This window comes from Bison bison, unplaced genomic scaffold, assembly GCF_000754665.1.
Source record: "Bison bison bison isolate TAMUID 2011002044 unplaced genomic scaffold, Bison_UMD1.0 scf7180017864376, whole genome shotgun sequence".
Taxonomy (NCBI): Eukaryota; Metazoa; Chordata; class Mammalia; order Artiodactyla; family Bovidae; genus Bison; species Bison bison.
This window is the reverse complement of record NW_011494948.1, coordinates 7,028,631-7,043,242: the sequence shown is the minus strand read 5'-3', so window position 1 is coordinate 7,043,242 and position 14,612 is coordinate 7,028,631. Positions and strand designations below refer to the sequence as shown.

The window sequence follows — 14,612 nt, the reverse complement described above, 5'->3', positions numbered from 1 at the left end:
GTCAGGGATCCCAGAGATTCCAGCCATGAATCACAGTTTCAGAAGTAGTATCTTCAAAAACTAAAGTCTTATGTGAGAAAGTGTTTTAATTATGATTCATTACCATAATATAGAAGGTAAACTGAATGTTTTTATGCTACCAAAGAAGTAAACATAATCTTTTATGAGAAGTTAAAAAATCCTCATAAAGTTTGTGGTCTCTCAAGACTGAAGCAGTATGGTTGTACAACTTGAATGGAAGGTAATTCTTTCCATCTGATGTACGTTCCTGGGGACAGGGCAAGGCTCATCAGTTCTTTGATAGGTTACTTTTTTTTTAACTTATGCATAAATCCTCTGAATTCTATGTATTTCTAGCAAAGAAAAACTACTACCTTTGCCTACACTGCTGTCAGTTTTAAGCCACTGTGTAAGGAAACACATACCAACATAATTTATTAGATTAAGTATAATAACATTCCATGTGCAAAATAACAGAAGAAGCTACTGTTTAGGAATCAGATTTTCTCATCTCTTTGATGTCTTTATCACTAATATTTAGCCCTTAATTTGCATGGCTATCAGCACTTTTAATTCCTTGTACAAGACACATTTGCCATGAGAAATCTCCTGAGCTTTATCTTTTAATCTCAGCAGTTATGTCCGATTTCCACTATGGTTAGCTGACATATTGGTTTGTAATCTTTCTCCGGCAAAATTATATCCCTGTTTTATCTTTTCAGCTGTCTTGTGAACTCATCAAGGAAAATGCCTTCCATGTTATGACTTCTCAAGTTTATACCCAAGAGTTTTACATAAAGTTTTGTCCAATTGAAAGAACAACAACAAAAAAAAACACTACATGATAAAACACTAACAATACTATTGAAACAGTATTATGGAACAAATGATAGAAATCTCCTAGCCTAATTTGAAACATGTCCAAAGCAATTGTGAAATTAATTTAATGAAATTATGATCACTTTTTGAGGAAATATAAAGTAACTTTATTTTTTATTACAAAATAGACAAACCATTTGTTATGAGAAGGGGCATGGAAAAGATAAGAGAAAGTATTGATAAAAACCAAATACAATTCTATCCTTTTCAAAAATTTTCAATTTATGTTCCAGTATTATTATGTGCCTTGTATTTATGTGCGTTTGTGTCTAGCTCTGGGTATTATCTAGAAAACGTTATTAAAGCAAGAGTTGAAGAATTAGGTGGGGTATTTGAATGGTTTAATAGTAAGACAAATAACTAACTTGAAATTGTTTATCCCTCACTATTACACAGCTGCAACAGTAGTTGCTAAAATATGGGACGAAGAAACCATATTTTCAGATTAGTCATTCTTAATGGCACAGCATTTACCATTCCAGCATGACAGAATTGACTAAAATTCTAAAAATCTGGGATGTGGCATAAATAGATAGTATATACTTCATTTAGCATACTTTGTTGTTCTGAACAGCAATTATCTAGGAAAGCAAACTTGGGTGGGTCCATTAGATCCCTTCTAACTCCAGACTCTGATTCTTGAGTGGTTACCATTATAATCTTATACATTCCAAAATTTTTCCAGAGTAAATCAACGCACATAACGTTCAGTCTTAAACTAGAGGTATGGTACAGATGTTATTGAGATAACACTAAAATCCCTGGAACATCTTGTTAAAGAAAACTGCAGTATAAAATTTACCGCTAACTGGTAAACACAGATTTTGACAGAGATTATTTACATTTATTAGAAAAATATTTCAGATATTATGTGACATTCTAAAACTTAGAACAGTATTTGACAAGCAATATTTAAAGTCTTATTCTTAAGAAAGATTTGCAAGTGGAGTCTGCATAGATAGTAGAATGAAAAGTCCAAATATAGGACAGAGCCTGCAAAGACTGACTTTTTAAAGTAAGCATTTTGTACTAAATCCCCAGTGTCTCAAGGCAGGCCTGGTACAGTGTTGGCAGTTAATAAATATTTGTTGGTTATTGAATGAACCAATATCTGAAACTACCCAGGACATGACATCATGATGATTTCTTTTTGTCGGTCCTTTAAGTACTGTAAGGGTTGTGACTTATCATAGATTTATAAAAATTATTCTGTATTTTGAAGATAATTTATTGGGATGCAGACTAGAATGGGGGAAAAGCATAGTACACGGAGTCAGATGATATGCATTCAAATTGTGATTCTGTTTACTAATTAGCTATGTGACCCTAGCCTGTTTTCTCAACCACCTCTAAGCCACAATGATCTCATTCCCAAAATGTGAAGACACTTTTTTCTCAGTTATGACCTGAGGCTCAAATAATATGACAGATAGTAAAACACTCTGTGAAACTGAAGAGCAGTGAAAAAATACTACTGGGCAGACTTTGCACAAGACATCAGACATCTATTTCCAATTTTGTTGAAAATTTCCTATATGTATTCCTGCATTTGCTTATTGTATTGTCAAATTTCCTTATCTCTAAATTGAAAAATATTTTACCCATTGGGAAAATGTGCTCCCTCTCAAAAAATATCCTGATTGTTACTTTGAATTTGCCCTACTGTATCAAATATATGGGCTTCCCTGGTGGCTCAGTGGTAAAGAATCCACCTGCAAATGCAAGAGACATGGGTTCCATCCCTGCGTCGGGAAGATCCCCTGGAGAAGGAAATGGCAACCCACTCTGGTATTCTTGCCTGGGAGATCCCATGGACAGAGGAACCTGGTGGACTACAGTCTATAGGGCCACAGAAGAGTCAGACATGACTTAGCAACTAAAACAAAAACAGCAGCAATCAAATATATGCCTGAAAATTTTCTTTTCCAATATTTTCCTTCTGACAGTCTTCCTTCCCACATGAACATGTGCTATTCATGTTTCTAACAAGAGTATCAAGGTTAAGAAGTTTGGCCACAAAAATAGCTCCTCCCCACTTCAATCTCTTTCATCTTCTTTCCTTTACACCTGAGTCTCACAGAGCTCTAAGAGCTTTGATTGTAATATTTACAGATAAGAGTTAAGGTAATGATTCACAAAACCATAAAAGGAGATGAGAGAGAGACAATGAGAAAACCAGGTGCGTGTCAAGAACTTAAAGTGTTGAGATTCTATCTTAGAAAAGTCTATGGTGCCTTTTGTCAATGGTTAGCACATACATTTTAATAGGAAAAGAAGGAAGTCTTAATTCCTGCAAGTGTCCAGAAAGTCTTGTACAAGGCTAAGGTGTTTCATAGGAAGGGGTTCTGGGGGCAGGAGCCAAGCCTGATAATTCCAGATCATCCAGAAGAAAAATCTGTGAACACAAAGTAATGAGCATAAAATGTGGGTCAGGCATAAGTCCAAACAGGCTGACTCAGTGCTCACAGGAGAGGGCAGAAAAGAACATACAACTCACAGAGGCCTCACCCCAACTTCTCTCCAGGAGGATGCTAGAAGGAGACAGAAAGAACAGAAAGGAACTACATCTGTTCCACATTTATAACAAAAGTGCCAAGTCTACATAAAAACAAATATGTTGCTTTGCAATTGTGCTGAAGCTGGAGGTTTTAGCACCCAAAAGAGTTACATAAAATGGGGGAAAATTATCTCATTGGCAGGGAATATACCTGTTTTTGATTCCTTCCCTCTAAACTCCCATGGCCAGTGTCAGTGTTATCATTTGCTCAGTGGAGACCTTTATTAGAGGACAAAGTTGAAGATAAAAACATCTGATCTGGCATAAATTCTCCCAGATGCATAGATAGCTATGCTTCATATAGGAAATATAGTCAATTTAATAATCTGCCCCTGCTGTTGTTGCTGTTTCTGTTTGTTATTTTTTAATGTATTTACTTATATAACATAGTCATCATATATAGCCAGATCTGGCTTGGGAAAACAGATTTTTATGAAGCAGCCATGAAATTAAAAGACGCTTTCTCCTTGGAAGGAAAGTTATGACCAACCTAGATAGCATATTCAAAAGCAGAGACATTACTTTGCCAACAAAGGTTCGTTTAGTCAAGGCTATGGTTTTTCCTGTGCTCATGTATGGATGTGAGAGTTGGACTGTGAAGAAGTCTGAGCGTCGAAGAATTGATGCTTTTGAACTGTGGTGTTGGAGAAGACTCTTGACAGTCCCTTGGACTGCAAGGAGATCCAACCAGTCCATTCGGAAGGAGATCAGCCCTGGGATTTCTTTGGAAAGAATGATGCTAAAGCTGAAACTCCAGTACTTTGGCCACCTCATGGGAAGAGTTGATTCATTGGAAAAGACCCTGATGCTGGGAGGGATTGGGGGCAGGAAGAGAAGGGGACGACAGAGGATGAGATGGCTGGATGGCATCACTGACTCAATGGACGTGAGTCTGAGTGAACTCCGGGAGTTGGTGATGGACAGGGAGGCTTGGCATGCTGCGATTCATGGGGTCGCAGAGAGTCTAACACGACTGAGCGACTGATCTAATCTGATCTGATGACATTTTCATGGAGAAAAATAAATAAGGCTAGAAAATACCTTTCACTGAAAAATAACAATTTTCTAAAAATCTTACAAAATTCTTCAGTACACTTGGCTTGATATACTATTAATATAAATAATTAATGGTGAGTGCAAGAGATTTGAGAGCCCTAAATGGCAACCCACTCCAGTGTTCTTGCCTGGAGAATCCCAGGGATGGGGGAGCCCGGTGGGCTGCCGTCTACAGGGTCTGCACAGTCAGACACAATTAAAGTGACTTAGCAGCAGCAGGAGCAGCAAATAGGCTCCTTGAACTTTTATGTTGTGTATTTTGAGCACCTGGTTAGTTACCAGATATAGTAAATGTGCTTACTGAATAATTATTGAGTAATATGTATAACCTGTGGTGTGTGTATATATTTAGTGAAACATAGTAAGAGTGAATAGAGTAATGATATCTTTGCATTACATATATATACATGCATACATAGAACTATGTATGTATGAATCTCTACATGTTTGCTTTCCACATCTGGTGCATTCTAGTTGGGAAGAAAATGGATACTTGAGGCATAAAAAGTAAAGTTCTTAAGTAGACCAGTTTAAGAGATCTTAAAAGCGGTTTTTGGAGCCCTTGTGTTGATAGTGTGGTAAAAATTCTGAACGTAGGACATGATCTCTGAAGAATGGCTTTTTGTACAAATATGTTTGCCAAGATTACTTTATGCTTTGGAATTTATTCCCTCCCAGAGTTCCAACTGCAAAAAGAGAGGAGCTAGGGTAACACTACGGGTCACTTCTTTTTCATGCAAAGCCCCTATAGATAGGATGTATGTAGAAGTGGCTGAGGCTTCTGTTGTTACTTTCCTCCTTTCCAAGCTGGTGGGAAATGCGGTTTTGTTGTGTGGTCATCTTAAAAGGATTTGGGAAGGAATCATTTCCTCCAACCAGTTCATTGTAAAAAATAAACCAAGGTCCAGAGAGGTTAAGTAATTTGCCCGAGTTCACGGCAAGTAAATAAAGTGTCTCTCTCTAAGTACATCCGGAATAACAAGTATTCTAGGACCCCTGTTAGCCCCATTGTCCTATTCTTAGGCTAACGTTTGCAAACAGCACAGAAAACAATTGCAGATTGAGGACTGGGGGCGGGGGGAAGGGTAGGAAGTGGTTATTAGCAAATCCCTGGGCCTGGGGATCACCTGCTCTTTCGGATCAACCGTGAAACAAGCTATTCATAAGGACATCGAGGACGACTGAGCCATTGTTTTCAGAACCAGCAGTGGAGAATCAGCTCCATGGTGGCTTTGGGGGGGTTGCACCAAAGGGCGGGAGCAGTAGTGGTGTAAAAGGAGTGAGCCAGGAAGAAGGGCTGCAGGGACCCCGCCGCGCCACCTTTCGGCAAACCAGGAAGTGTTTTTGCAATAAGCGCAATGGACCGACCCACGTTTCGAAACGAAAGTGTGAACGGCAGACAGCAGGCCCCAGTTGGGTGCAGTAACTGCAGACCCTCGGGTGGGTTTATGCCTGGGAGGCTGTGGACCGGCAGCTGAATGGTCAGAGCCGGTAGCAGCGAGTTGGCTTCAGAAAGTACACAGAGCAGGGCAGCCTTTCCCGTCTTAGCGAACTGCGACTGAGCAAAGTCTCCGGTAAACAAGCTTCCTGCAGCTACATCCATATGCGCGCCCGCTGCGCGCCCCTCTCACCAGTGTTTCCCATGCACCCAGCCCTCTGCTCGGCCGCCCCAGTTGCCCTCTCTCCCCTGCCCCACCTCCCGGGTCTTGCTTCCCAGGTTCCCACTCCCACAGCCGGCGCACCACACTCACCATCTCTTGCCTGAGGAGGTGAATCTTGGTTTCCAGCCTCTCCAGGGTGCTACTGGAGTGGCTGGGTCGTGGGGAGCCAGAGGTTGGGGAGGATGAAGAGGAGGACGACAAGGAGAGAGGGAAACTGCAGCAGCTGCTGCTGCTGCTGCAACCGCTGCCGCTGCCCCCACTCCCCCCTCCGGGGTCTCTGTCCCTCTCCGGGGGAACCGGCTCCTCCCCACGGAGCGAGCGCACTAGGCTCTCGGGCACTTTGCGTCCCAGCTTCAGCTCGATGTCTCTGAGGTCGGGCAGCGGGCCGTCTTCCATGACTTTTCAAGAACGATGAAAATGGTAATAAAATACTACGGATGAGAGTCAGCAGCGGCCTCCAAGGCTGCCTGGAGATCGACACACCCCTCCCAAGCCCGGGTGTCTATCCTCCGTGGTTCAAACGCACTGTCCACTCCATAGCCGCCTGCGCGCAGTTTAAGTCCTGAAATCCACACGGGACGCGGCGGGTCGCAGCCGCAGTTCCCGGGGCGCTGTGACTCGTCCAGCACTTATAAGATTATAAAGCCCTCTTCATCCTCTTCCTTTTTGGCCACCCCACTGCAAAGTTGAGTTAATTGATATTGCAGAGAGGGGGAAATTCCGAGTGCTAGAGACCAAAAGACAAGAGAGGGAAATGTCTGTTTCAGCTCAATGGGGGAAAAATTCACGTTATAAAACTGTCCATTCACATCCCAGCGCCATTCACCGACTGCCCATCTGGTACCATGCGACACAAAATAATGATGTGGCCACACTCCAGGGTTGTTTCATTTCCCAGCCATATGTCTTCAAGCTTTTGGTATATCCTGGATTATCAGAAATAATTTCTGATCCATGAGAGAGGAGGTCTGATGTGTGCACAGACACATTAAAAAAAAAAAGTTTGCTTAACAGGAGTTTAACGGCTTTCTCAATGCTGCAGAAATCCCCGTCTTCCCATTTAGGCTGTTAGATCCAAGTCATTGTGTTCCCCCAAGCCTCAGAAACTTTAAACTCTGCTGGCAGGTGGACCAAACCAGGGCCAACCCTTGTACCGTAAAGCATAGGCAAGAAGAGCAACAGAAAATTTCCCACCCCTGCTGCTCCCTGTAGTTTCAACGTCCTGTTTTAGTTGAAAGCACTTTGATTAGACTTAAAGGTTCAGTTTTTCAAAATTGCCGGGTAACTACAACTTCTAGAACTGGTAACAAATACTAGAGGCAGAAAAATGTCTTTAACTGTAGTATTCCCCCTCCCTCATCTTCCTATATGGCAAAAATTTTGCTTCAGAGAAGCCTTTCCTAATAATTTTGTACTAATGTAAGGTGTAATAATTCCACCAAAAGTTCATTGAGAGTGTGCCACCAAAGTTAATTGTCTTATCAAACGTTACGCTATGGCAGCACAAGCAGATGTGAAAAATTAAATAGCCAGAATAACCTATATGATTACTGAGTGGTAGATTTTAAAAGGGGAAAGTTGCTGATATACTTTTACCTTAATTATGGAGGAAGAATATTGAATCTAACTAGTAAAAAGTTGTCTTTGGTAATTTATCTTTTTTTTTCCCCCCAGCTATTTAAAAGAAACCCAAAGCATGCCATCTATGGATCTGAGACACTTCTACCAAATAAGTTATTATGAACTCTGTGGATTATAGTCTTGATTTAACATTGAATTTGTATTAAGAATCTTCAAGCAGAGGGTACTGTTTTTCAGTCTACTAAACTAATATTTGGGATTCCATTAGGATTTTTCAAAATAGGGACCCCTCTCTTTCTGGGATAAATAAGTACTTGTGTTCTCGGTCTTTCCCAGAGACATCGCTCAGGTTTTACACTTATGAGAACATGGGCAGGTACATCTCAGAGTATGTTTTTAAGCAGAGCCATATCCAAGAAGCCTAAGGATAGAAAATAGGCCTTCTGAGTAAAATATTTCATATCGGGGAGGAAGTTGCTAAAGTTCTCTTGTCAGCATGTCAGAAATTATAGGTTATTTCTTCTCTTAAAAAGAAAAAAAAAAAAGCTGTAAATTAAGTGACCCAATCAAAGGGGAAGAAAACTAAATCTCAACTCACTGATAAAACTTCATGCTTTGTCCTAAATTTGGAAAACCACAAGTTCATTGGGTAGGAATTATAATGAAGAGGTTTTTTACTTAAAAAAAAATTTTTTTTTGTCATAAAGCCCTTACAAAGTTCAGCATAGGGCTGGTTGTGAAAAGGAGCATATAAACACAGTATCTAACTTGAACTTGGTCCATAAAAATAGTTTATATATATATAGTTTATTTTAAAATTATCATCGATGTAACTGTATAAAAGAGGAACACCTCTTTGCTGTGAGTCACAGACAGTAAAATGTGTGTTTGGTACTGAAGGTAATTAAAAAATAGAAAATGGTTTTTTCTGTTTTAGATTTCTGCAGAGAAAGCATCTCCAAAAGTAAAAATATGATCTATATGTAAATTAATACTTTGTGCCAGTGCAATATAAAACAAACATAAACTTTTTAGGAAAAGTTTAATTATGTTACACCTTTAAAATTTCTCAACTTAATGCCTAATGACATTTTAGTTTAAATAGAGATGTTTTGAATGCCAAAATGATCATTTTCAAAATGTTAGAATCACAGTAGTCTTAGTAGGCTACTAATAGATTGTATGAACCCTGTCACTACTGTTTTATTTGGTTTGATCTGAGGACATTCCTTACCCAAAATGTTCAAAAATAAGGGTCTTTTTTACTTTTGGGTCTTGAGAATATTTTGTTTTCAAGATTTTTCTATGATGAAAAAAAATGTGTGAGAGCTTTAACTAATTGTTGTTAGCGCTATATCACACACTGATTTGGGGGATTAGTTGACAAGAACTGCAGTACTGGGTCTAGGATGCCGGCTGAGGAGGAAGTAGGGTCATCAACAAGAAGAGGGCACATGGGGAGTAAAGCGGGAAAAAAATAGGGAGGAAAAACTCTTCAGAGCAATTTTCTTTTTTTTTCTGTATTTCACTAAGCCCTCAGTCTTAGCAGTGCTGACTTCCTACTCCTGCTTTTCTCATCCATCTCCAACCACCTCTTATTTCCATAATTGATTGCATCTTCCAGCAACAACCTAAATTCAGGATGTTTCCCCAAGGCCTAATATATTGAAAAGTAAAATCCTAAAAGTTAAAGTTAGGGTTACTGTATTATTTGTAATATAATTTTCTGGACCCAGACTACTTTATTATATACATCCTTTATCTGACTGCATTATATATGAACTGTATTTGCCTTTTGTCCATTTAAATGCCTAAGGAATCTAGGACTTCCCTGGTGGTTCAGATGGTAAAGAATCCACCTGCAATGCAGGAGACCTGAGTTTGATCCCTGGGTAGGGAAGATCCCCTGGAGAAGGGAATGGCAAAACACTTGGTATTCTGGCCTGAAGAATTTCATGGACAGAGGAGTCTGGTAGGCTACTGTCCATGGAGTTGCAAAGAGTCAGACACGACTGAGCGACTAGCTAGGAGTCTAAGAATGGTCATTAAACTATGAGGAACTTTAAGAGACTGGGTTTCTTCCCCAGTTGGATTCTGTTCGCAGAGAAAGAAAGAGAGCCTCTTATTTATTATCATTTTAAAAAATCCAGTATCTAATGAAGTGGGAACATTGTTGAACTCAGATGACAAATTTTAAAAGAATGCCTCAGTCACAAAAACAGAGTGATGTGATCTAAGCTTCACACATTCCACCCTTAGAACACTTCCTGGTATGAGACAGTGTTTAGAGCAAAAGTACACTCTCTAAGACTGTGTATGTTGTGAGTAATGTCACTCTTTAATCTGCTGCTGGCCTTGTGGTGAAAGGGAAAAAAAATTTAAAAAGTCCTTCTACCTTCTCTCTGTCACTGATTGGAAGTTTTCAGCTTTCCCAGCTCTGCTGGCACAGAGTTCAAGGACTAGGACAAAGTCTCTAACCTGAGATTCCACTCCCCACAGTTCAGAGGAATATCAAGCAGTCAACAGCCTCAGGTTACCTTTAATAATTTTAGGAAATATCTGTTATATTTAATGGGTGTGGGGTTCTTTAAATCTTTGTTTTAAATGTGTAGAGGTGGTGTTCCTCTTTGTTGTTGTTGTTGTTCAGCTGATTATGTGTTTAACAAGGAAGTTGTCATAGCAAAACTGAAGACTGTTGATCTTATAGTGGAATTACATATCTGCTAAAGCTGCAAAGATTTTTCCCTGCCTATTTATTGTCATTCAATTTGTGTATAATTTTGTAGCTGAGTTGGATCTGTTTAACTAAGTAAAATCATCTGGTTTGTTACCAACTTGAACAACTTATACATGTGTATGCTCTATATATCCATCTAATATATTTCTGAAATATCTCTTCCCAAGAAGCACAGATCCTTTAAATAGTACTCTGATTGAAATCTAATTAATATTTATAACCAGAGCTAAACACTATCCTGAGAGGTTCACTAGACAATACTAAAAGTAGGTCACCAGCATTTAAGTCTGTCTTATCCCCTCTTCATAATCCCTGTCAAATCTCTCTGCCTTCATTGTTTGTAATAGAGTCTTTTATTTCCTTTTACTTGATGTTCTAAACTCTGAATTTCTACCGCTCTTTTCTTCTGTAGCCATCCCAGTTTGAATGGACTTAAAGGTTGTTTCAGTGGAGTGCCGCTAAATGTTTACAATTAGCTGTTTGAAAATATAGAAATAGCTGACTTGTAGCTTTTGACAGTTTTCATGGCGTAAATATTTCTACCACAGCTGATTTCAAGCTTCCAGTGTGAGTTGGAACAAAATGGGCCGTAGTACATTTTTTTCCCTACTGTTTCCAACGAACAGATAAATTGACATAAATAGCGTCAAGAGCACGGATTGTAGTAAAGTGTAGTCAAATAATTAGGAAGTGATGAGTTTTGATATTCATTACCTTTGTCTTAGTATAATTCACCTAATTTTAAGCTTATACAATGTAATTTTAAAAATTATGGCTGTGTTTAGCAATTGGCTTACAAAATTCCAATTGGTTGCTATAAACTGGTATGGGCTGGCTCCAGTATACCTGTGTCTCATAAAATCTTGGGGGATGATCATTAATTATAGTTAAGAGATAAAAACTAAAACAAGAGAAAGCAGTGAAGCTTTAAATCTAAGGGCTTGGAAAAGTGGTAATGGGGAAGTGAGTCCTGAAGTTGGAGCCAAAAGTTTAGAGGACTCATAAAACTCTGTTGGTTTCCTGGAACTGCTTAACAACACAGACGGAGTGGCTTGAAACAAAATTGTCTTACAGTTCTGAGAATAAGAAGTCCAAAATCAAGGCTGACAGAGCCATAATGCCTCTGGAGAGTTTGGGAAATGATCCTTCCTCGCCTCTTTCAGCTTCTGGTAGCCCTGCACATTCCTTGGATAGCATAACTCCAATCTCTGCCTCAGTCATCACGTGGCTATCCTCCTTCTGTGTCTATATCTCAATTTCTCTCTGCTTGTAGGAGGTCAGTCATTTGGGGTCAAGGACCCATCCTACTCAAGTATATCTTCACTTAGCAAATTAAAACGGTAACAACTGTATCCCCAAATAAAGTCACATTCTGAGGGATGATTCTTCCAACTCCCAGAGATACTGAAGGACAGGGGAGCCTGGTGTGCTGCAGTCCATGGGGTTACAAAGAGTTGAACATGACTACGTGACTAAACAATAGCAACGGGGGTGTGATAGGGCTAGTATTTCAACATAGCTTTTCCAGCAACACAGTTCAACCCATAACACTGTGAAATAATGTCTGGTCTTACAGATTTGCTTCAGGCATGAGGCTGTGAATCATATGAAAGAACTGGAAGTTTATTTTTATTTGGTAGTTTTTTATATTTGGTAGTGATGTATAGAGGTCACCTTAAAGGTGGAAAGCCACAGAAAGGAAATAGTTAAAGGACTCTTTCCCTTCTATTAATAATCACTTATGAGTTAGATAATAACAGCTATTAGCTTTTATAGACTAGGAAACTTTGATCACTGAAACATCCTGATCTTGAAATGGCATAGTCTTTGACATAATTCATACAATCCACTTTTGATATCTTTCATCCAATACCTTGACAATTTCTGAAATTGAATTTGAGGTGGGCTCTAATAGTGTATGCTGCTGCTGCTAAGTCACTTCAGTCGTGTCCAACTCTGTGCAACCCCACAGATGGCAGCCCACCAGGCTCCCCCGTCCCTTGGATTCTCCAGGCAAGAACACTGGAGTGGGTTGCCATTGCCTTATAACACTAAAACATAAAGAGGGCACTAGTGGTAAAGAACCCACTTGCCAATGCATGAGACTTAAAATACGTGGGTTAGATCCCTGGGTCAGGAAGATCTCCTGGAGAATGAATTGGCAACCCATCCAGGACTCTTGCCTGAAGAATCCCAAGGACAGAAGAGTCTGGTAGGCTACATTTCTTCGAGTTGCAAAGGGTTAGACACAACTAAGCAACTTAGCACCAGCAAAACATAAAAGGACTAAATAAATATCATCTTTCTTTGTCCTAGCTTAGAGGCAAACTTATAAATTTGATTTGAAAATGATTTGATAAATTTTATTTGAAATATTGGTTTTATAGAACACGGAAGATAAGCTTATCGAACTAGAACCTCAATCACGGTAGAAAAAAGCAATGGTGAATGCTCACAGAGAGGAGAATGTCCAGAAAGTTTACAGAGAGCTATGCTTTTACACAAAGATTTCGACCTGTAGATGTGGCTTATGCCATAGAATTTGGAACTGGATGCACGGCTTCAGGGTCAATGCCCATTTCTGGCAATGTCCTGTGAATATCTCAATTCCTATCTGTATTTTAGGCTTCTCAGATCAGATCAGATCAGATCAGTCGCTCAGTCGTGTCTGACTCTTTGTGACCCCATGAATCGCAGCACGCCAGGCCTCCCTGTCCATCACCAACCCCCGGAGTTCACTCAGACTCATGTCCATCGAGTCAGTGATGCCATCCAGCCATCTCATCCTCTGTCATCCCCTTCTCCTCCTGCCCCCAATCCTTCCCAGCATCAGAATCTTTTCCAGTGAGTCAACTCTTCGCATGAGGTGGCCAAAGTACTGGAGTTTCAGCTTTAGCATCATTTCTTCCAAAGAAATCCCAGGGCTGATCTCCTTCCGAATGGACTGGTTGGATCTCCTTGCAGTCCAAGGGACTCTCAAGAGTCTTCTCCAACACCACAGTTCAAAAGCATCAATTCTTCGGTGCTCAGCCTTCTTCACAGTCCAACTCTCACATCCATACATGACCACAGGAAAAACCATAGCCTTGACTAGACAAACCTTTGTTGGCAAAGTAATGTCTCTGCTTTTGAATATGCTATCTAGGTTGGTCATAACTTTCCTTCCAAGGAGTAAGCGTCTTTTAATTTCATGGCTGCAGTCACCATCTGTAGTGATTTTGGAGCCCAGAAAAATAAAGTCGGACACTGTTTCCACTGTTTCCCCATCTATTTCTCATGAAGTGGTGGGACCGGATGCCATGATCTTCGTTTTCTGAATGTTGAGCTTTAAACCAACTTTTTCACTCTCCACTTTCACTTTCATCAAGAGGTTTTTGAATTCCTCTTCACTTTCTGCCATAAGGGTGGTGTCATCTGCATATCTGAGGTTATTGATATTTCTCCCAGCAATCTTGATTCCAGCTTGTGCTTCTTCCAGTCCAGTGTTTTTCATGATGTACTCTGCATATAAGTTAAATAAACAGGGTGACAATATACAGCCTTGACGAACTCTTTTTTCTATTTGGAACCAGTCAGTTGTTCCATGTCCAGTTCTAACTGTTGCTTCCTGACCTGCATATAGGTTTCTTAACAGGCAGGTCAGGTGGTCTGGTATTCCCATCTCTTTCAGAATTTTCCACAGTTTATTGTGATCCACAGAGTCAAAGGCTTTGGCATAGTCAATAAAGCAGAAACAGATGTTTTTCTGGAACTCTCTTGCTTTTTCCATGATCCAGCGGATGTTGGCAATTTGATCTCTGGTTCCTCTGCCTTTTCTAAAACCAGCTTGAACATCAGGAAGTTCACGGTTCACATATTGCTGAAGCCTGGCTTGGAGAATTGTGAGCATTACTTTACTAGCGTGTGAGATGAGTGCAATTGTGTGGTAGTTTGAGCATTCTTTGGCATTGCCTTTATTTAGGATTGGAATGAAAACTGACCTTTTCCAGTCCTGTGGCCACTGCTGAGTTTTCCAAATTTGCTGGCATACTGAGTGCAGCATTTTAGTTTCTCCTTATTCTTAGGGTTATAAGTACAGATGGAAAAGCAAAAATGCCTTTCAAAAGCATGGGAGGAAGAGAATGAGGAAAACAAGTTTTAT

The 14,612-nt window shown here is 39.9% G+C and overlaps 1 protein-coding gene across 1 annotated transcript in view; it reads right to left on the bottom strand.

Annotated features, from left to right (window-relative positions):
- Positions 1–7,241, bottom strand: part of LURAP1L (leucine rich adaptor protein 1-like) — a 53,273-nt gene extending 46,032 nt beyond the window's left edge. Inside the window, exon 1 of the mRNA XM_010856996.1 lies at positions 6,244–7,241. Within this exon, the coding sequence (XP_010855298.1) occupies positions 6,244–6,549 (306 nt within the window). The 5' untranslated portion in view covers positions 6,550–7,241. The remainder of the gene's footprint in view (positions 1–6,243) is intronic.
- Between the last annotated feature and the right edge of the window lie 7,371 nt (positions 7,242–14,612).